The sequence below is a fragment of the Cynara cardunculus genome (genome assembly GCF_001531365.2).
Source record: "Cynara cardunculus var. scolymus isolate 2C chromosome LG 3, CcrdV1, whole genome shotgun sequence".
NCBI classification, from domain to species: domain Eukaryota; kingdom Viridiplantae; phylum Streptophyta; class Magnoliopsida; order Asterales; family Asteraceae; genus Cynara; species Cynara cardunculus.
This window is the reverse complement of record NC_037530.1, coordinates 7,525,252-7,549,558: the sequence shown is the minus strand read 5'-3', so window position 1 is coordinate 7,549,558 and position 24,307 is coordinate 7,525,252. Positions and strand designations below refer to the sequence as shown.

Sequence of the window (24,307 nt, the reverse complement as noted above, 5' to 3'; positions counted from 1 at the left end):
TCAAAAATACCTGGAAGTCCCATGTTCAAATCCAAGGAGAAATAAAAATCTTCTTGTGGCCACTGAGGTTCAAATGCGGTGACTCCGAACTATTTGTAAAGCAGGTGGTTGTCCTATAATTATTCGGCTCGCATAGCGGGTTGAATATCTAGGTTAATAAAAAAAAAATTATTTTCCATTTCCTCTTTTTCCTATCCAAATTCGATAAGAGTGCATAATAAGATGATTAGGTGATAAACCGTTTTAATTATATTTTAATTTGAATGTTAGAGAGAGAGAGAGAGAGAAAGAGGTTGCTCTATTTGACCCCCATACCTCCCCTTTTACGTTTCCAACTCATTACTTAGCTCTCTAATTCTCATCTCAACTCCACCCAAATATCCATTCATTCAACCCATTTTGCATCAAAATGATGGGGGTTTTCAAGGATAAGAGAGCCTTGAGAGGATTCAGGACCCTCTTCTTCTTGATAACCATGATTATATCGTTTCTATTCTTCTCTGTTCCCATTCTTTTAGCCGTCTCCGATCTTCTCCTTCCGACTGCTCTGTTATCGGCGTCCCTTTCATCGTCGTTAGACGGTCCAGCTTTCTCCTTCCTCCAGACGCTCTCTTCTCATTTCACCAATTATGATTACAGATACTCGCTTATTGATATCCCTATCATCTCAATAATCAGATCCGCCATCATCCTCTGTATGTTACTTTCCTGCACAACACTTTTTTAGTACAATTGACGAAGAAACCGTGATCTGAACGGATGTTTGCAAATATGTGCAGGTGTATATGGATTCTGCGACGGGCCGGGGCTATCTACGGGTCCGTACTTGGGAATAACGACGGTTTGTTCCGTAGCGTCGTTGTTGTTTGTGTCTATTAAGGCGTCGTATGTGTTCGGCGGCGGGAGTGTTGGTGTTGGAGCGACGGAGGTGGCGTTGTTTGTGTGCTCGCTGGCGTTGGCGATCGGTCACATCGTGGTCGCATATCGAACTAGTTGCAGAGAACGACGGAAGCTTCTGGTTTACAAAATTGATATCGAAGCTGTAAGTCAAAACATTATTTATTTATTTTATTAAATATCATTGTTCAAATATTCATGCACAACGTACAACCCTATGAAGCATATGAAACGCTGGATTTCTTTTTCCAAAAAGTAATTCGAAATTTAAATAACGTTTTAAGATTAATAATCTACAGTTTTTTTTTAAATTAATAAAATTAGGGACCAATGCAACTTGCGTTGGGTGTGGGAACCACTACGGCTTAAACCCTTTTCTGTTCGCCATTTTTGACCATGATTCATTCTTGACATTTTTTAACAAACGTTATAATTTGTAATTAAATAAAATCTAAAGATCACGTGGTGCATCTATTAAATTTGAACATCTTTATAAGTTGGTTATGAGTTTGTTTATAAAATTCAAATGTATTGATAACTTATACGTCTATAATAATAAATTGCATTTACAGGTAAAATGTGGAAAAAAAACTATAAATTACATGATAAACATACAAGCTGATGATTGTGGACGTGATCATCATTAGTTTTTAATTTATCACAACATTATCACAATAAAATCAAATATTTCATGTGATTTGATTTTGCTGTGATAATAATGTCGTAATGTTGTGATAAATCAAAAACCAGTGATAAATTACATTCACAATCGTTTGCTTTATTTACAGTTTTTCTCGTTTTACTCCTTCATGCTTTTGATGTTTCTAAAAAATGGTGAATATTTATTTAATATTACATTTCTTCAACAATCCTTTTAAAATTGTGAATTAAAGCATAATATGATGGTTTTACAGATGTTCTCATATTTGAACAAATCATATGTGTTCTTGTTTGAACTTTTTTTTCTCTCTCTATATATATCAAAAGTGGGTATTAGAAATAAAATACCCATTTTTTGATATAATTTGTTTAATTAAACGACGATAAGTTGAATTTTAATTTGAGATAAGTATGTGAATTTTCAAAATTTGGTCCCTTTCATATGTAAAGGGTAACATGAGTTTTCAAAACTTTTCAAGCTTTAATTTTTATTGTTTATAAAAGATATAAAAATTGGAATCTTATAAACATTTATATGCATTGAGAACTTGTTTATAATGCTTTGACACATTTATAGTGGGTAAAAATGATTGATTGAACAAGTAAATTAACTTGAAAATAGAGTAATATAAGAATATTTCAACAACAAAAACCGATCTAATCTATATCTATACTATCTTATAAACCAAATTTATCAAAAGTCTTAAAAACAATTTTTAATGCATAAAGTACTATACATTTATGCACAAAGTCTTAAAAACAACTCATAATGCATTAAGTACTACTATTTTATGCATTCAATATTAAAATCTCTTAATCTAGAATTAAAATAAATATAATACAAGTTACCAATACACATTATTACATTTTCTTTTTATGTTTTCAAGATATTTTTGACACCTTTTACTCATCTCTTCACATTCTCATACCTCTATGTCTTCTTCCCATCTCCCAAGGTGAGATTCAAACTGATATTCACCATGAATTATTAGAAGTTCTCTCATTCATTTCCTATTCAATTTGCTCTAGAACTCTCGGTTTCGCTCTCGATCTCTTGATTCTTTGGTCTTGGTATAAATCGAACACATTTGTGGAGTCATTTATATATGTTGGATTTTAAATATATTGAATTTTAAACTGTCATACAATTTTTTTATCGATAGACTGTACTTGGAATCATAACTCTTATTTATTCAAATTGTATTAATATGTAAAGACCAAGTGTAACTTATATCATCGTTAACTCTTCTCTAATAAAACCAATGAAATTTCAAAATCGTTAAAATTCACGGTTCCCGCCGCATTGCACTGATACACAACTAGTAAGTTATGTAACAAGAGGTTTTGTATTTGATTCATGTTATGTTATTGTTCATGTTAATCTTCCACAACAATGAAATTTTTCAATTTAAAATTTATAAACATTGTCGTTGAGAGATTCTAAATCATGATTGAAAAAGCATTACAGTATTCGATTCAACTTTCTTTTTTAATTAGGTTGACCTTTGGTGCTAGGACTATAACTATTATTTATTCTTTCTATGATTTATAAATAATATTTTTTTTATTAACCTCGACATCCAACCCGCTATGTGAGTCGACTAATCCCAGGACGACAACCTGCTTTGTGGATAGCTCGAAGTCACCGCATTTGAACCTCCTTGGTCACAAGGGGGTTTTTATTCTTCCTTGAATTTTAACCTGAGATCTCCTGATGCTTTTGATCTTTGGAGTCAAGCTCAAACCAATCAGCCACCACTCTTGTAAATAATATTTTATATTCATAATATGTACTCTAACTTTTGATATAAAACTCATTGGTTTTGCTTTCATTAGACTCCAATAATAGACGAAGGGACCCTCTTAACGTGCCAATTACAACAAATAATGTTGGGGAACGCAAAAAGAATGTCCAAATTGTAGACTTAAATTCAAATTTTCGATTTTGACTTAACATATAACATATTCGGCTTCAAGTGATCGTGTTTTGTGTCCTATAACTTTCCGGTAGTCAGACCCATTGTAAGTTGATAGAGATATACGATTTCGAAATCTTGTTGGTATGATTAGTCATGTAATTAGTGTCGTATAATTTAGTAGTTTTGAATTTGCAATTGCAGGTGTCGACATTCAAGAACGGGTTCAAACGGTACTCCAAGATTCTTCACGACGCAAGAGTCAAAGTGAAACTACAAAACTAAAGAGAAAAAAAGGACACAACAGTTCTCATCTTATTCTTACCAAATGGGATGGAGTTAAAACACTATTTCAGTGGTGACCCCAAGCTCCCCACATCCAAGTTGCAGGTACCATCCCATTAAGGATCATGAACTTGTACAGTACAAATCAATGATGCATCAAGAATCAAACTGTTGTTACACTGAATCCTCATGCACCATGAGGTTGTACCATACATACAATTTAGTGTATGAAAATGTGTCTGAAATCATGATGCAACATGAAGTTGCACCGCACAAGTGAAAATGAGAATGTGATTAAACCCCACATGCATAATTGAATTGTACATGTCTGTCTGCAAAAAAATCTAAAACGAATCTCTCTTTCCTATTCCCTGTCCTTTTATTGAACCAATTTAATTTCAGTCGTGACCATGTGCATATGCTACCCCATAACCATCTTGCTATCTGCTATTTTCTCCTTAACTTGTAAGATATAGTCCAGATAGCGAGATGTTTATGGACCCATTTCCAATTATCAAAACTACATCGTTTTTTCGTTGTTGCAGGTCATCCGAAGGAGAACGGTAACGAGGAATGTATGTAAACTATGGAGTTATGAAGAATTATTTTTGGGGGTACAAGTGTGGGGTTTGATGAGTGTCTCACAATTTTTGTGTGTGTGTGTGTATGTTGATGGTGTTAACAAGCTTGTTTTAGAAATGCAAAAAGAAAGAAGGCAGAATTAGGTGAGTAGATAGAAAAGAAAAGGAAAATAGAATAATGGTATGGTACAAGTTTTTATGCAGGAGTTACAAACATGGTGATGGAAGTGGGTCAGAAAAGGCATGAGGCCTTGTCGCGAGAGGGAGAGGGAATCATGGGGGGCCTACTCTTTTTGCTTCTTGGCGCTTCCTGTTTTTCTTTTTATTTATGGTAGTTACCGTCCCCAAAGCTACAACCATTTTTGTATACGAATTACTTTTTTTACGTTATATCAATATTATATATATATATATATATATAACCCTAATCAAATGAAATTCAATTTCATCACTAATAATTTTAGTAATTTTAACTTAAAATATTAATTAAGAGCATTTTAGGGATTTTATAAATATCTCCTTTCATCTCTCATCTTTCCTCTCTCCGGCGAATCTTATTCGGCGAACATTATTCTGATGAATCTTATATGAACACAAGATACACATTGTGATACTTACAAACGATATGTGATACTCAGATATAAATACAAGATGCACAATTTGATATCTTTTATAAAACAATGAAAATAACGAAAATGCATAGAAATGCATAGGGCCATCCCTGGGGGGAGAGCGACATAGGTGCACGTCCAGAGCCCAAAAATATCAGGGGCCCAAAATATTCCCTTAAAATACAATAGTAGTCTAAATTTTTTTAATAAATTAAATAACCAAAAAATTGTAGAATATAATAAGAGGTAAAAAGAATTTAGTAATAATAAATGCCCAAAAATATATCAACTAATAACATTGGAGACAAAAAAAAATTTAATTGGTCATTCATTATATGTTATTGTTTATCGCCTCTCTAATCTGTTTTTTTTTTATCTCCAATAAGGTCCAATGATATTGGTTATTGATATCTCTATATGCTTAACTGTTTCGTGTTTCAACAATTCAACGTTAAGATCATGTGCTTGTTAAAATTATTTATTTTTAGCATTTCTTGTATATTTTTAGCATTTCTTGTACTCAATTTTGTAATAATGAAAAAACATTTATTGAATTCTTTTTCGTAATTATCAAGGTTCACTACAAAAAAAAAAATAAGTTTTGACGATGCGTCTTTTAGCAATGACATGTTTCCGCCACAAGTTATAGCGACGATATGTTGTTATATACTCTTTCTGATGATAAATAGACTTTTAGCTACTACAAAAGTCGTTGCTAAAATTCTTGTTTTTTCTTACAGTGAGCCTCGTTTTTACGTTCGCACAGGGCCTATAAAATGTCAGGTACGGGCCTGATGATACATTTCATAAAACAAAAAAAATACATTGTAATACACGTGAAACATTGTGAATGTTATCACTATAATACACTTTGATATACAAACGTCTTTAAAATACGATGCATATTAGGTAATTGATATATTAGGTAACTAATTTTAATTAAATATTTTCCAAAAAAGTTTAATTAAATATTTTGATTAGTTTCAAAAATTGAATTAATATATTACTATTTTAGGTTATTTAAGAAATATCCTTAAATATCTTAAACGAGTGGTTTACATTAGATTTCACGATTACCACAAACTAATCAGTTATATTTTGAATGAGCTCCAATATAGGGGCCCATTCAAGAAATAACTGATTAGTTTGTGGTAACCGTTAGGTATAATGTGAACCAGTCGTTTGAAATATTTACAGATATTTTTTAAATAAGTTAAAAGCATAATATAGTAATTCTATTTTTGACAACTAATCAAAATATTTTAGAAAAAAATATTTGATTAAAATTATTTACCAAGTATATCAATTACCTAATATAAATCGTATTTTAAATACATTTGTGAATCAAAGTATATTATAGTGATAACGTTCACAATATTTCACGTGTATCACAATGTATTTTATTTGTTTTATAAAATGTATCATAACATGCATTTTCATTATTTTCATTGTTTTTACAACGAATATCACATTGTGCATCATGTATGTATGTCTAGGTATCAAAGTGAATACCGTTTGTAAGTATCACAGTGTTTATCTTGTGTTCACATAAGGTTAATCGGAATAAGGTTCGCCGAATAAGATTAGCAGGAGAGAGGAAAGAGAAGATATGAGAGATGATATTTTTAAAATCCCTAAAATATCCTTTATTAATATTTTAAGTTAAAATTACCAAAATTATTAATTTTATAATTTAACATTTGATTTGCGGTTGAAATTAAATCTCACGGTTAACACAAACAAAACAATTCTTATTTGATTAGGCCCCTATGTATGTGTGTGTATTCATATTTTAAATGAATGCCAAATTCATGTTTAAACCACATATATTGTTAAAATTTCTATCAATCAGATTTTGATTGTTACGTTTATATAAAAATATATCAAATAAACATAGTTTAAATAGAAATGTATCAAATAATACTTGATGATTCAAAAGTCAAAGCATTTGAATCCGTACAACATGAGACAATATTTTAAATGGAAATAGTTGTCACAAAATAGCTGATCCAACATAGAAATTGAAATAACATCGATTTCACGAGACTTTGAAAAGCTTCAAAACAATCAACGTCTTCTTCACATATCAAAAATTGCCTCTTCCATATCTTCATCCATCTCAAACCGTTAATATTAGAATACTTACAGGTCTGTGTTGCACTTCAGCGACAGGATCGGAGCCCATTCAGACTATAAAACCTTCGTACCGTTCCTCCTTTAGACTCGATGACGTATTTGAACACAAACTCTTGAGCATCCAAAGACAACTTAACATTTTCATAACAATCCATCCATACATGTTTACCTGAAAACCCTTGAAGAGGATAATCATGAAAAATCTCATCCCTTGATTTTCTCCCCCATCTAAGACATGGTTTTTTCTGTTCTTCCATTACCCTGAATCCCCTTGTTTTTGTTAGGCAAACACATTGATTCCTTATAGTTTGAGAACGGATCGCTTACAAACCGTCATATTAGTACAAACTTTGCAAATTAATCTCGACCATCCATCTAACCGAATGAATATCTTGGTTGTTTTATAATATAAAGCGTTGATCATGATAAATGAACAATGATAATCTTCCGTAAATATCCAAATGGTAATAAATAAACCCTCTTCATTTCATAAAATTTTCAATTAACTGCTTTGTACCAATGGTTGAGTTCGTAAATGGGTCATCTATGTGTGTGTGCTTGTACACGCACACACTTATGTGTTAAAAACAACTAAAAATCGGATTCCATCTTCCTGTATTGTTGTGGGGGAGAAAACATCTCTCTTAAAGTGGTCAAGAATTCCAATAGATATTTGAATTTTGAAATCAAGAGTTGCTTATTATATTTATTTGTTTGGATATTTTGTTTTATTAAAATAGATATTTAATTTAAAATTATAAATTATATATGTTTTTTAAGTTTAATTTTTAGAGCCACAAAAGGCTCAAACCGACTAAATCGGTTAGACCAGACCGTTTTTTTGTCCGATCTAGGCACTTGTTGTCAAATCCCTCGTTTTTAAAATTTTGTAAACCGTTATCACGATTTGATTTGTGATATGAGGGTTTAAACCGTCCAAACCGGACTGTAAACACCCCTAGTTGAGAGAAGACAAAGAAAATAGGCAGCTAGAAGAAATCAATGATCAGATCATCTTCACCTTCAATCATCAAAATTCAACTATGATTTCATGTAATCACTTACTTCAAATCAGTTTGTTCTTAGAGGTTTAAGAAACAAAATGACCAAACTTGACAAAAGAAAATTAAAATATAAATGTAACATCTCACTCAAGAAACCCCAAGTTACCAATTTTTATAAAATCTCCAATAAAATATAATTTATTGATTGATAGAACCAAAATTGATCTTAATTATTCTAAAAGTTTTATCAAAACAATCGGGGTCAAGGATGGAAAATCTGAAGATGCTGTTGAAACGACTAAATCTGGAGGAAAACCAGAGCCCCTATGGACGGACCAGAGCCTATGAATGGTCCAGAGGCTATGAAATGGACCAGAGGCAGACGATGAGATGGACCAGAGGCAGGCGATGAGATGGTCCAGAGGCAGGCGATGAGATGGTCCAGAGGCAGGCGATGAAATGGACCAGAGGCAGGCGATGAAATGGTCCAGAGGCAGACGATGAAATGGACCAGAGGTAGGCGATGAAATGGACCAGAGGCAGACAATGAAATTGCTTATCATTGATTAACCTCAAAATATGAGATATTAATTTTCTAGAAAAACTTCGAAATATCCGTTCTATTTTAGTGATAAAACCACCCTAAACATAATTCCAAACCGGATATAACGGATTTTTTACTTACAACCCAAATTAAGTAGCAAAAGAATACGGGGCATATTTATAACCGGAATAAGACTATATATAAGCTACACTACTACAACTATGAGATACGAAAATAAGTTACTATTTACCAAAAGCAAGTTCGTAATCTTCAAGTTCCCCGATAATCTTCAAGTCAAACAACGAGTTCTTTCTTTTTATCCGACTTCTTTCCTGAGAGAGGTTGCCACTTAAATGGTAACCAACGCTTAGTGAGTTAAATAGTTAAGTATTACATATCAATATTGCACATGTTTATAAACATACATAATAAACTCTTATCAATAAAAGAGTTCAAGACATCATCTACATGCAAACCGAAACTTACAAGAAACCGAGTGAACAATTACGTACCGAATGCTAAGATCATACAATTTCATATTCAAATCACCATACCAATTATGTTCAATACAACAAGGAAACAAGATCAACAACCCAATATATTCAACAACCGTTACAATACCAATAAATATTAAGAACTAAGAGATCGAATTGGTAATCATAACGAAGACAGTGCATCACCCCGTCCTTCACCTTCCGGGCTCATGCCAAAGTCCGAGTCAGAACCGTACATTACGGGAAACCTCTCACTGCCCGCCTTCCTCTACCGGGTATGTGCCCAGGTTCCCTACTCATTGTTCTTCCTCCTTTCTAAGCAATGAGTATTCACAACCGCAAAAAGTTTCACCCGTCCAACCCGGGATCTTGACTTCGCCATAAACTTCCGGCATGCCACACGAAGTAGTACCCGTACTACGGCGTACAATTCAAGGAACAAAACAACAAAGCCGGATCCAGAAAGCAAACCGATGTATCGAGATAGTAATATGGAATAGATCAAGAGACGGAATCAAAGACAAGTCAAGATTGTGTGACTTAATTCAAGACCAAAAACATTCTTATGAAAATATATGTGTTCAAAACAATATGTAACAATTAACTATATAACTCACCGGACAACCGTATAATACCGAAAAGCTCCAAAATGAGCTCACAAAGCGAGTCCAAGCTACCACACTTAGAATGCTTCCAAAACATCAAAATATGTCCTAATTACCCCCTGGAGTAGATGTACAAAATCTCATAAGCAACCAATATAAGAAACTCATGATATACACATATCATATTTGAACACTTTATTTAGATTTCTATGTACAACTGCTGCATGCTGAACTGTTTTGCCCATTTTAAAATCGAATTCATGCCTTGATCATAAAATAAGAAATAAACTAGACTCAATTATCTAACTAAATGAAATTGGCCTCATATTTTGATTTTTCTATGATTTTATACAGTTTTTCAAAGTTTGCACATTTTCAATGCATTCTTAAGTCGAAATCCTCATTTTCATACATTCTTATCAAACCATTTCGATCCCAAATTATTTCAACTTCTAAATCTCAACTTAATATAACATATTTGACATAAATAACCAAAATCCAACCTTTATTTTATCATTTATATTATCTCCAAAACCATTAACTTAATCAAGTCAAAGTTCATGTGATGAACTTGCATAAATCTTGATAATCTATTGAATCTAATGATCATTTCAAGCCATAAACACTAAAAWGCACTYATTTTATACACTTAAGATCAAACCCATATGAAACCMTAACTCTATCTCAACATGCAATCCATATAACAAGAATATCAACCAAGAACAAGTGCAAAAATGGATTATACCTTACTTGATGATCAAATCCTTCCAAGATCTTGTAATGCCTCTTTGATTTGAGTTGAATCGAGCTTATGTGTGTGAAAATTGCACCTCTCGTGTGTGTGTGAGCTCTGGACTCAAAATTACATGAAAAATGAGCCAAAAATCCAATTTATTATGCAAAAACCCGAGTTGGGTCTGGTTGACCCGGCTAGGTACCCATTTTGACTATCAACACTTAAAATATTCATAACTTWTCGTTCGGACCTCCGTTTTCTATGAGGTTTTCGCCTACACGTTCATAAAGAGATAATCTATAACATCCAACAAAAATATTCTAGAGAAAATCTCCCAAAAAAATCAATTTTACATATCTATTTGACGTGAAATTTTCCCAAAGCCTCTAATATATTCCTAAGAAGTATAATTCTAAAATTTCAAACCCAAACTCCCACTAAATCATAGGTTCTCTTATAAGGACATTACTAAAACACTAAGTAAAATTTTCCACTTTGACATAACATGAAACACAACTTCTCACATAATATTCTTTTTAACCTAATAATTAAATATACTTAGCAACTAATTTGGGCATATTAGAAATTGGATGTTACAATAAAACATATAACAACTCTAAAAATTAATTAGAGTTATGAGAACCCAATAATTAAGGGGTGTTTGGGATTACTTATAGAAAAAACTTATTGACTTATCCGGTGTGGCACCGGTGATAAACATTTTTGAGTGTTTGGATAAATAACTTATGTCGGTGTCAAACCGGTGATAAGAAGTTTTTGAAGAAATTAAACCCTTCTGACTTATAATAAGTTGATAAGTGTTTTTGTAGAAAAGCATAAGTTGTTTCAAATAAACAATCTCAAACACCCCCTTACTATCATTAGAAGCCTCTTCCATATATTGAGATATACCATCTACATAAAAACAAAACAACAATCAACAAAAAAACCATACATACTACAACATAAGATCAATGAAATAAATAAATAACCTTATTACTCTCCTCATCAGGATGGTAATCCGTCATCCTTTCCCATCACAACATCATCTTTGGTCGTTTTAGAGTATACAAAATCATTCGACCTCATTGTCTTCGATAAACCTATGATATCAACAACATCAAATACATCACTAATGTAAATCTCGTTCATGAAACGTGTAACACCCATTTTTTCAGAATTTCTTCTATAGATTTTTTCCATATTTCGACCAAGAACAATATCCTAATCAACAATAACATTTCATGAACGAGAACAATATACATTAAAGAAGAAGACGATACCCCAATCAGTAACCGAAATAAATCAATGAGATCCTACAAAATCACACATGCATAAACTACATAAAAATTTATTAAAAAAAACAAAAAAAAAACGTTTAAAACCCTAAACTACCCTTTACAAAATAAATTTAAAAAAAGGAAAATAATTTTTTTTAATGAAATGAATGATGGAGATCGGTTTGAATACTTTGTTAGAATGAACTGGTTTGCAAATGAAACGTCTCATATATATATATATATATATATATATATATTAAAGGGAGAACTGATTAGTTTGTGGTAACTGTGAGATCTAATCTCAACCACAAATCAACGGATAAAATTAGGAAATTAATAATTATGGTAGTTTGAGTTAAAATTATAATTAGAGAGCATTTTAGGTATTTTTAAAAAACTCACCTCTTCTCTCTCATCTATCCGACCTCCAATCTCCGGCCTTCGATGAACATTAATCCGGCAAATACCAAGTAATCACAAAGATACACAATGTGATACCCATTGTGATATATTGTGATACCATTGTGATACCAACTATGATACAAACTCAAACCTTAAAAACAAAGATACACAATGTGATATCCATTGTGATATACTGTGATACCGATTTCACCGGAGGCCTGAGATTGGAAGTCGGAGAGATGAGAGAGGAGAGAGGAGGGAGAAGTTTTTTTAAAAATACCTAATATGCCCTCTAATTATAATTTTAACTCAAACTACCATAATTATTAATTTCCTAATTTATCCGTTGATTTGTGGTTGAGATTGGACTTCACAGTTAATACAAACTAATCAGTTCTCATTTGATTAGGTCCCTATATATATATATATATATATATATATATATATATATATATATTATTTTTATGTTTTAAGGGAAAATAGTAAAAAGACAATATCGCCCCTGACTTAATGGAGCTGCAGTTAGTGGGAGTTAGGATAAGGGACCCAAGCGGTTACAAAAGTGAAACCACAATGACTGATGTAATTATTCCGTTCAGGAGACCAAATCCATAATTCACATATAACCACAGGTACGAAATTTGTAATTTACTCTTTCGATTTAGATACAGCTTTATACATATGTGCATATGCATTATCTTAAGCCCGTTGCAATTGGAAACATAAAGTTATAAGTAAGATACTACAACAAAATTAGCTTTATAGGACGTCAAGATTGTCTACACATCCTAATAGAATGTTTTTATAGAACTAATTAGGTTTATAGGACGTTTTTAAAATAAAGTATTCTATTACCTATTTATATGACAGTTTTGAAATATGTCCTATAAACCCATCTTTTTATATGACACTTGTGTTTATAGAACATTTTTCCAAATAACGTTATATAAAATTGTTAATATGACACCTTATTTTAAAATCGTTATAAATGTTAAAATGCCTAAAAACGTCCTATAAACATATAGTAACACTTTTAGAGAAGACGTTTTTTAGTTTGATCTTAAAAACTCAAGTCGTAAAATATATCTTTTTAACACGCTTCTACATTTTAGGCGTCCTATAAAATTAATTTTGTTGTCGTGACTTTTACTAAAAAATTATAAGAAGCTCACGATTTCGTAAGCATTATATCTCCAATCCGAGTTATGGTGCCGACTGCCGAGTCAACTCAATCGAGCTTTTGAAAAAAATCATTTATGGGCCCAAATGGCCCATATCCTTCAAGAAACTAGACATGTCTAAACCAAGAGGCCCAGTATGTCACACCTCGACTTAGAATTTGGAATTATAAATTTGAATATATATATATATATATATATATATATATATATATATGTATGGAAGTTCAAATGTTAACTAATAATTTTATGTTAACTTTGAAAACCATGACAACCAATCAAATTCCATTCTTATTGTAAGTTTATGTCATGTTCACATTTTAATTACAAGGGTATTTCAGTAAATTGATATGATATGTAACTCCCAAACAATTATTGGGGAGTTACAAATCATCAAATCCCAAAAAATATGCATTTATAATATTAATATTTTAATTTTTTATAATCTTGATCTTGCATGTTCATTGTTTTATCAGTTTTTAATTCGCATAGAAAACAAGGTAGTAAAAAATTTCGGTATCGATCAAGCTAATATGGATAAACGCTATGGAAAATAAATCGACAACAGTGAGAAGATTAAAATGGTTTATGATGACAATTGGAGTTCGAGGTCGGAAATTAAAGAAATTAACCAAAGCGAATGTCTTGTTAATAAATTTTTATTTTTTTTAGATTCGTTTTAATCGAAATTATGTTCATTACGATGTGTTGTGTTTTTTATAATTCATCTTGTATTGATAGTTTTTTTCTTTAATTATTAAAATACGTACCTAATTCACATGTTTAAATGGAAGTACATGCACGACTCATTTTCATATTGTCATATTACCGACTTTTATGAATCATGAACCATCGTGTTCATGTTACTTCTATCATATGAACCATTCATTTACTTTCGTATAACAGTTATTCTTATTATGTTCATATTGTGTTCATAAATGCTATGCAGTCCAAGTTCATATATATGTCAATTTTTGTTCGTATTGACACAATGGTATATATATATATATATATATATATATATAGTTGTGTTCATATTTTTCTTACATTAACAAAAATAAATTAACAAAAATCATAGAATTTTTGATTTTGTAACTCCCAATTAATTAATGATATGGGAGTTACATAATTTTTTTACCTAAATACCATTTTCAACTTTGTTCACTTATCTTTATAAAATTCTAAATTTAAAAAAACAAGTTTTTATAATGATTAACCAACATTTAATTCATAATACGATAATACCAGCTCATTTCTGTAATTATTGTCATAAATAGAAAACGTCAGACCCAACAACCTTTATGCCATTTGGAGGGGGACCTAGGAGATGCCCGGGGTACGAGCTAGCCAGAGTCGCACTGTCTGTGTTCCTTCACCATCTCGTTACTCGATTTAGGTAAGCATTGGTACGTTTTCAAATTCAATTATGTATATATTAATTTGATTGACTATATTTTGTCTAAAAGTTGGGAGCCTGCTGAAGAAGATAAGTTGGTGTTCTTCCCTACGACAAGGACTCAGAAACGATATCCCATCATCGTGCGACATCGTAGTAACGTAGCCGAGCCCGAGCAATGTAGAGAATAGAGAGGAAATCTCTATATAGTTTTGGAAATTTTAAGATGCAAGAATATGTAATGAAAATTGTAGTTCCATACGACGTATTCAAATTTGAATACATATAATTTATAAAAATCTCTTTATAGATTATTTTGATTGTTTCATATTAGTTATATATTGTATATATATGTTATATAGATTTGAGATCATGTGAGACTAAAGGTTTTTCGTGAGATCCGTAAGACCAATTCTCAACCTTTGGATTAGATCTACAATGTGAACATTCATAATCACAAAATTGATTGGTTGACATGGTTTTCAAAGTTAACACAAAGTTATTCGTTAACATTTGATCTTCCCTATATATATATATATATATGGTTGGGTTCACGTGAGACCAAAGGTTTTTGGTGAGACCTGTAAGACCAATTTATGTTCATTGATCAACTTTATAAGCTAATCATCTAATGGTCTAAAGTTGCACGGTGACAATTTTGTKATTATTGAGAAGTCTCATGGCAATTTTGTAATTATGAATGTTCAGATTGTAGATCTAATCCAAAGGTTAAGAATTGGTCTTACGGATCTCACGAAAAACCGTTAGTCTCACATAATCCCAAGTCTATATAACATATATATACAATATATAACTAATATGAAACAATCAAAATAATCTATAAAGAGATTTTTATAAATTATATGTATTCAAATTTGAATACGTCGTATGGAACTACAATTTTCATTACATATTCTTGCATCTTAAAATTTCCAAAACTATATAGAGATTTCCTCTCTATTCTCTACATTGCTCGGGCTCGGCTACGTTACTACGATGTCGCACGATGATGGGATATCGTTTCTGAGTCCTTGTCGTAGGGAAGAACACCAACTTATCTTCTTCAGCAGGCTCCCAACTTTTAGACAAAATATAGTCAATCAAATTAATATATACATAATTGAATTTGAAAACGTACCAATGCTTACCTAAATCGAGTAACGAGATGGTGAAGGAACACAGACAGTGCGACTCTGGCTAGCTCGTACCCCGGGCATCTCCTAGGTCCCCCTCCAAATGGCATAAAGGTTGTTGGGTCTGACGTTTTCTATTTATGACAATAATTACAGAAATGAGCTGGTATTATCGTATTATGAATTAAATGTTGTTTAAAATCGATAAACTGACTTAATACAATCATTAGAATCAATAACGTAAGGTAGGGCCAGAGGGGGATTAAAGACCTGCCATCTCCAAGGATCGAAAACACGAGCATCTTTAAAATTGTCTTGATCAAGATGGACGGCCCGGAGTGAGGTAAACACTTTCGATCCTCTTGGGATTGTATAACCTATTTAAAACATACGTTCAAAAAATTAATAATTCGATTGCTGCAAATTCTGACACCAAAAACATGCGTAACTTTCTATGTAAAAAGCAGTAAATATGTCAATAAATATGTATCGAGTGTACCTTTGATATCAACATCAGTCATTGCCCTCCTGAATAGGCCACCAATTATGTTGGAGACTCTCAACGTTTCATTAATGACCTAAAAAAAGAATGATTTAGATTAAAATTTCCGAAATACAATCTATCGCTTTTGAAATGTTGATAGACGTTTCTTTAAAACTGTACGTCTCACTTACGCATTGTGTGAACGGCATGGATTTGTAGTCTTCCCACTCGAGAGCCATAGAAGTAGCCTTTTTCGCCCTGATTTCATCATGTTCCTCCTATAAATAATAGTTGATGTGAATTATTGGAATAATATTTTTTTTTAATTTAAAAGATGTGAAATATAAAATAATAATAGAATTCGTGCAACGATTGATTCATAATTGTAGTGTCATTGACCATCAATTTGTGCATCGAGCTTTGGGGTTCTTTTAATTTATCAATTAAAAGCAAAAAAAATATATTTAATATATAAATGGTTTTAATAAAGATGATGTTAGCAAGTCATGAAGTCAACGTAGGCCTAAAGTGTTGAATAAATGCCCTTCGACTCTCGTGCCACACGATCCCCCATATCATACCTCCCTTCACATGTTACTATTTTCATGTTTTTTAAATTATTAAGGGTTCGTTTATCTAAATGTTTATAGTTTTAGGAGTCAATATTATAATTTATCATACCGAGTAAGATTTTAGTACATCAAAATGATATCATATGTAACAATTTGTCCGATAAGCACTTACCCGAGTAAGAGTCGTTACTCTCACTTACCGGGTAAGACTCTTCATCTTTATCATTATTCTTACCGGGTAAGATTTTTGACTCTTGTCATGTTTAGCTGGTAAGAAAAGTTACCCGGTAAGCACTTTTCGATAAACGTTTAGTAAACGGCCCCTAAATCACTTATTCTATTGTGACTTAGAAGGGTACTCGTGCAATACAGTGAGATACATCTTGATTAATATGATTTTATGTATTTTTAAGAAAACAATAATAATTTTATTTTTGAATAAAATATAAATTTGAAGATGTCATAAAAATTTTAAAAAATATATATCAGTGTTAATATCAAATCAATTATTTAAAAATTCTTAATTTTTATATAATCTTTTTATTTATTATAATTTCATTTAAGTTTAATAATGAAATAATTTATTTTTGTTTAATAATATAACATTTTATAAAAATAATAATTAAGTATTCTATTAAAATTCAATAATTACCCTAATTATATTTTATATTTAAAATAAGATGTTTATTCTGTATTTGATTATGTTTATCTGCAGTTAGTTACACGAATTCAGATATGAAACTTTAACAAGTTGTACTTACGTACAATCTACTTGTAATCTTGAGTTTTAAGTAACATGCATTAATAAACAGTACTTTATGCATAAAAAATGATTTTTAAGAGTTTTTGTCAAATGTTTTATAATATAGTATAGATAACTACACTTTCAATAGACAATTTTATATTGATATTCTCATCTGGTAATCATTTTTAGGATGATATTCATGTATGAAACAAAAACATTCTCTCTCTTACTTCTTTCGTTTTGAAAATAATTAAAAATAAACTTTTGGAGCAAAATATAAGCTCAGAATCATTATTTTCTTGATTTTCCTCAATTTTAAAAACGGTTGGAAATACTCTAAATGTTTATACTTTTATTTTCACTATTTTCATGTTTTTTACATGTGTAATATAATTATTTTATCGAGACAAAAGTGTATTTTTTTTATTTTGAAAGTTTTAAGATAAATATTTATATTATTATTATTATTCTAATTTATTTAAAAAAAGTGCCTATATTATTATTTTAATTCTATTTTTAATGTTTTAATATTATATAAATTATAATATCATTTTCAATAAATCAAAAGCTTAGATGTAATAGTAATAACATCTTCAACAACTTATTTAAAATAAAAAAAATGATAATTTTGAGTCAATATTTTGGTGTAATAATTCTCTTAAAATTACCTTTAAATTAAAGAAAGTAAAAGAAAGTGGCGTTTTTCTTCAAATATGGATAAGACTCCGAAAATGATTGTCATTTGACAACTTTTAAAAAATAAATATTTAACGAAAAAAATAATATTTTAAAATTATAATTAATATTAAATAAAAAACCGTTTAAAGATGAATATTAATTTTTTTTAGAAATTTTAAAATTTTGGTGCTAAATTTTAGAGGTAGCTCTAATTCGGCCTTTGAAAGTGAATATTAATAAAGAGAGCCAACCTTGAGGTGAGCAAGCGCAATGGGTGTGTCGGTGAGGAATTTAACGGCCAGAGTCATGGTGGTTGACGTCGTGTCGTAGCCTGCCACCAATAGAGACACCAAGAAATCCACAATTTCATCATCGGAAAACCCAATTCCACCACCACCACTGTCGAATAACGCCGTCAGCATATCATTCTTCTTCATCCCCATTTCCCATTCCCTTCGCCTCTCCTTCACCACCAAACTCAACGCCTCCGCCACCCTTCTCCTTGCCTTCATTAAATAATTCAATCCATAAACATAAAGAAATGACGACAGTATCAGTTATATATATATGTATACCTGTAATGCACGACGATAAGTGAGGGAGAAGATCGGAATCGGAATGCAAAAGAAGCCTTCAATGACTCGCATGTATATCTTCCTTAAATTCTCTGTCCACTCACATGGTTCGATGCTCAACAGTTGCTTCAACGTTAACTCGAAGGTTATCTGTACATTGGATAGAAACGATGATTACTACTTACGTTGTCGTTATCCAAATCTAAATCTAGAACAATGATGATCATAACACTTTTGGAATGGAAGCTTCCACCAAGTCACTACATAAGATCATAACCCATGCACATGGTGCTATCATTCATCCTCATGTCTCTCTTTACAATTCATATTTTCATCAACACATTAAAATATAATCATGGTTTTGTTTACTGAACGTCCTTCTTCAGCCGGTTTGACCCGTAGTCCACTGTGTAAAATTGGTACGATTGATGCACAAAGTACAACTTAAAAAGCTGCCACGTTATTATTATTATTATGAAATTAAAACAGCATAAAAAAACCCAAGTAGTATACCTACCTTCTTGGCTTCCTCCAAGAGTAGAATCCGTCCGGTCCAAGATTGTAGGTTGAGTCGGACCAACCGGTCTATATCGACCAACAAATGGTCCTTAATGATTGTGGAGTTGGCAAAACTCATAGTCAAAGAATGCATTCTCCTATGAAGCGGTCCTCTCATGAACAACAAAGAGTGCCTCCCAACCAAGTTAAATATCGAACCGGGGTAACTCGACTCGAACAACCTTCCCTCGTTTTGCAAAATGAACCGGTTCGTTTCTGGGTCAGTACAAAACACGGTCCGCTCGCCGAACACGTGTGTCGTGAACACGCTCCCGTATCTTGCCACCCGTGAATCGATAAACGGTTCCGGGTTCTCGGTTTTGTAAGCGGATATCAGCTGCAGCGTCTCTCCGATCAATGGTAAACCCACGTTTCCCGGCGGAAGACGAACTTTCCGACGGCTGACGGCGGTGGTTGTTCGGAAGAGGAGGAAGGTGATGGTGGAGAGAGAGAGAGCAATGAGAAGGGAGAGAAAGGAGTCCATTGTTATTAATTTGAGAGGTTTTTTGAGTGTGTTTTTTGGGTTATATGGTTGCTTCTTTACCTTTTTCTTTGGGGACAATTAATACCACCAAAAACCAACCCTCGCCAATATCTTTTATATCACCCATTTAAATACCATTATTTTAGTTAAACAAATTAATAATTTAATAATAAATATATATATATATATATATATATATATATATATATATATAGTTTTTAAAGGCATTAATGGAAGAAACACACACGAGTCGTTTGTGCATGGAAGGAATAGAAGGGAGGTGTCCAAAGTGATAAGGATGGAGGAGTGATTTGATGTCGGGATAATTTTGGAAGTATATTTATTTCAATAATTATTTTAATATTTTTAGATAATAAAATTTTAATCATTTATTTTATTAACCTGGATATCCAACTCGTTATGCGAGCCGATTAATTTTAGTACGATCACTTGCTTTGCAGATAGCCTACAGTTATCGCATTTGAATTTCCGTGGCCACTGAGGGATTTTTATTTCTTATTTGATTTGAACTTGGATTTTAACCATTTTATGTACATAAATCAAACAACAGACTATTTTTTATTTTATTTTATTTTATTTTTTTAAACTTTAAATAATCATGTTTTAATTACTTTTATTGATTGGTGTTTCACATATTAGAATGAACTGTATTTTCTAAAACATCATGAATGTTGCATATAGTATATGACTAGTTGATTAAATACACTATATCGATCGATGACATACACTATACACGATTACACGTCAATTTATAGACGGCATATCATTACTCGATCGATGATTGTATTAATCCACTGTTTGAAAATATTTGTCTTATTCGGTTAAGATATGTAAATGAATTTTGTTAATATATATTCTTTTTTGACGCAATCAACAATCGTTTGATTAATATACATTTCTTCATCAACTATATCGATCAACCGTGAACATTTACATAAATTCCTAACAGACATTTTTTGGCTTATCTATACTATATTATAAAGCATTTGTCAAAAACTATTAAAACCCACTTTTTATACATAAAATACTGTTTATTAATTCATGTTACTTAAAACTCAAGATTACAAGTAGATTGTGCGTAAGTACAACTTATTAAAGCTTTATATCTGAATTCGTGTAACTAACTGCAGATAAACATAATCAAATACAGGATAAACATCTCATTTTAAATATAAAAATCTAAAATGTAATTATTATAATCATTGAGTTCTAACAGAATACTTAATTATTATTTTTATAAAATKTWWATTATTAAACCAAAAATAAATTATTTYATTATTAAACTTAAATTGAATTATAATAAAAAATTTAAAGAAATTACATAAAAAATAGAACTTTTAAATAGTTGATTTTGATACTAACATTGATATATTTTTTTCAAATTTTTATGGTATCTTCAAATTTATATTTTATTTAAAAATAAAATTATTATTGATTTCTTAAAAACACATAAAATCGTATTATAACATCGACAGAAACAAATAATAAAATAGAACATTAAAATCGAGATGTATATATCGTTGCATTACGCGAGTACCATTCTAGTTGACTACTACTAGCATCTTTAAAATAAAGAAAATTAAGATTTCGAAGTTATCTTATATTTTCTTACTCCAATATATTCTATTTTCTAAAATAAAAAAAAATGAGTGAAAAATTAATTCTCCGAATTTGAAAGAGAGAAAAAATTCCAAAAATTAAATTTCGAAACAAGGAAAAAATACATTGATTGTTTTTTTTTTTTTTTTTTTGATAGTTTTATGGTAATTCAACATCCTTAAAAAAAGTCTCTATTTTCAAGATTCTAACATTTATTATACAGTAAGTTATGTTTTTCATACTTGATGTTTATTAAATTCTGTTGTTTTTCATACCTGATGTTTATTAAATTCTGTTGTTTTTTATACCTGATGTTTATTAAATTCTGTTGTTTTCGTCTTTTTGTTTTTGAAATTATGGTTTTCATCTTTATGTAATACAATTCGTTCATGCTTTCTTTCATATGGTATAAGATTCATTGTTTTTTTTAATTTCGTCTCCCGAGCTTCATGAGTTAACTATGAACGGAGTTAGACGCACGACCAAAACAACCATGAATTACGAACCATATAGACAAAAACTTCGATTTCAAGAGCACGGGAATGAGAGTCGCAATTTTAACAAACCATAAGGACTAAAAACATTGTTTATTTTGTATTATATTGTTAAAATATTTAATCAATTTAATACTTCAACAAATTTAAATAAATATCCATAAAAGGATATTAAGGTTCTCTCGGAAATTTACTTAAATAGTCAATTCATTAAATTGGTTTTACTTTTTAGCAATTAATAAATATCTTTTTCTCCAAATAGTCAAAGTTTACAAAAAAAACTTTATGTGGAAAAAAGATTTTCCACGTAAAGTTTATTTTAAGAGAGAAAATGAAGAAAAATAAATTAAAAAGAAGTTTACGCAAAAAAATGAACTTTATGATGGAAAACTGTACAGTTTCTAATTGATTAATTTTTTACATTTTACACCGTTATAAATAGTTATTTTCTTACTCTTTCGTTTTCATTTTATACATTTATTATATATTAACATATATAATTGTATAATAACTAAAATACTTAAAAGAAATACGTTTACTTTTTTTTACAAATTATAACATTACCATTGTCTCGTCAATATGTTCAAAACGAGCATAATATTAATTTTTTTTATTTTAGTCATATTATTAAATATCATAAATACGTAAGGATTATTTTTAATACTTACAAGTGTTTGGTATGCAGACTACATGGGACGGGACGGGATAAAAAAAATAGTCCCATGTTTGGAATGCCATGGACAAAAAATACATAGGACAAGATGAAACTATTTTTAAATTTCATGGGACAAAACTTAATAACTTTTGTTCCACCAAAAAAAGATGGAACAACATGAGACTAAATATAAAATGACTATGTTACCCTTTTCTTCTAATAAAAAACCTAATTATCCAACACAATTATCGAGCCTCCTTCAACACCCGTCAGTTCTTCTTTCCATGTAAGTCATCGTTTTTTATTTTCATTTTGCTGTTCAACCTGCTACTCATGAGTTTTTTTTATTAGGATTTGGTCTTATTTAAGTTGGAGAATCTTGATACACTTGTCATAATTTTGTGGTTTTGTCACCACAATATTCCAGTCTCATTTTTCAAAAATTATCCTGCTCAATGAGAGTAAAACTGTAAATAACACAATGAGCAAGATATGGCTCTTGTTCACGGAGCTTTGGTTGTGAGTTCTCAGTCTTTTGATTGTAAAGTCGAATTCTTGTGCAGAGGTAGCCGAGGTGATCCATGAAAACTATGTAATTAAAATATATTTTGGTTGATTTGTTGTCATTTTACAATCATTATATGATATAAAATAACATTGAACAACATTTAGGGGTAATATGGTCATTTTAACAGTTTTATCCTGTTCTGTCCTAGTCGTACCAAACATAGGACAGGCAATTAGTCATGTCCTGTCCCGTCCTGTCCCATCCTGTCCCGTTCCGTCCCGTCCAGTCTGCGTACCAAACGCTAGTTACAAATTAAATAGAAAAACATTGGGTAAAAAGTGTAAGTGTTAAAAGCAATTCGTACGTATTTATGGTATTTAATAATATGATTAAAATAAAAAAATATTCAATATTATGCTTATTTTGAACGTATTGACGAAATAACGGTAATGATGTAATTTAAAAAAAAAAAAAAACATATTTTTTTTGTTTTAGTTAATATACGATTATATGTGTTAATATAATAAATGTGTAAAATGATAAAGCAAAGGAATATAATGTAAATTAAATAACTAATTATAATAGTGTAAAATGTAATTTTTTAATGAGTTAAATGTATTAAATAACAATCTATTTTCATAATTTTTCTTATTATGATATTCTACTTTTGTTTTTATTTATCACAACAACGTACTTTCAAATTATATTTATTAAGACATCATATTTTAAAAAATCTATCCATAATAGCAATGAGTAACCTGTTACCTTTTAAACCAGTTAACACATTGACTTTTTTGCTTGTATGGCTTTAATTAGGTGATGTGGATGAATGACACATCATTTTGATAACTTAACTAAAATAAAAATAAAAACCTATTTCAAATTATTATTAGTGATGTTTATTTTTTATTGTTATGATTTAAAAAAACATTTAATTTTTTTATTTTTTCATATTAAGTTGCATGCAAATTAAATATTCTTAGAATAAAATATTTATTAAATAGATATGAAACATTATTTTGGAGATATATTTTGTTTGTAAAAAAGGTAATACTTCTTATTTTATATTGTTCAAA

The 24,307-nt window shown here is 30.5% G+C and overlaps 2 protein-coding genes across 3 annotated transcripts; one reads left to right on the top strand and one right to left on the bottom strand.

Annotated features, from left to right (window-relative positions):
* Positions 1–338: 338 nt before the first annotated feature.
* LOC112510225 lies at positions 339–4,691 on the top strand. Of its 2 annotated transcripts, XR_003068909.1 has the most exons (4): positions 339–695; positions 780–1,042; positions 3,678–3,863; positions 4,304–4,691. XR_003068909.1 is itself a non-coding variant. In XM_025115563.1 (3 exons), the coding sequence occupies exons 1-3, from the start codon at positions 410–412 to the stop codon at positions 3,756–3,758; spliced, it is 630 nt and encodes a 209-aa protein (XP_024971331.1). In that variant the 5' UTR covers positions 339–409; the 3' UTR covers positions 3,759–4,092. The 2 variants fall into 2 exon arrangements, 1 of the variants encoding a protein (XP_024971331.1); XM_025115563.1 differs by lacking the exon at positions 4,304–4,691 and having other exon boundaries at positions 3,678–4,092.
* A 10,911-nt stretch (positions 4,692–15,602) lies between these two features.
* On the bottom strand, positions 15,603–19,986 carry LOC112509778 (cytochrome P450 90A1-like). Its single transcript, XM_025114918.1, has 8 exons — positions 19,430–19,986; positions 18,913–19,062; positions 18,589–18,843; positions 16,534–16,620; positions 16,358–16,436; positions 16,129–16,235; positions 15,874–15,992; positions 15,603–15,803 (listed from the first exon to the last, which is right to left on the bottom strand). Exons 1-8 carry the CDS (start codon positions 19,952–19,954, stop codon positions 15,683–15,685), a joined length of 1,443 nt encoding a protein of 480 aa, XP_024970686.1. The 5' UTR covers positions 19,955–19,986; the 3' UTR covers positions 15,603–15,682.
* Positions 19,987–24,307: the final 4,321 nt, after the last annotated feature.

Bases quoted from the DNA above. Each gene is read 5' to 3' on its own strand.
- LOC112509778 (XM_025114918.1), bottom strand. From the start codon at position 19,954: ATGGACTCCTTTCTCTCCCTTCTCATTGCTCTCTCTCTCTCCACCATC. The intron at 16,621-18,588 runs GTTGGCTCTCTT...TATTATTTATAG, and splicing joins TTGCGCTTGCTCACCTCAAG to GAGGAACATGATGAAATCAG. The intron at 16,437-16,533 runs GTAAGTGAGACG...TTCTTTTTTTAG, and splicing joins CCATGCCGTTCACACAATGC to GTCATTAATGAAACGTTGAG.
- LOC112510225 (XM_025115563.1), top strand. From the start codon at position 410: ATGATGGGGGTTTTCAAGGATAAGAGAGCCTTGAGAGGATTCAGGACC. The intron at 696-779 runs GTATGTTACTTT...AAATATGTGCAG, and splicing joins CAGATCCGCCATCATCCTCT to GTGTATATGGATTCTGCGAC. The intron at 1,043-3,677 runs GTAAGTCAAAAC...TTGCAATTGCAG, and splicing joins ACAAAATTGATATCGAAGCT to GTGTCGACATTCAAGAACGG.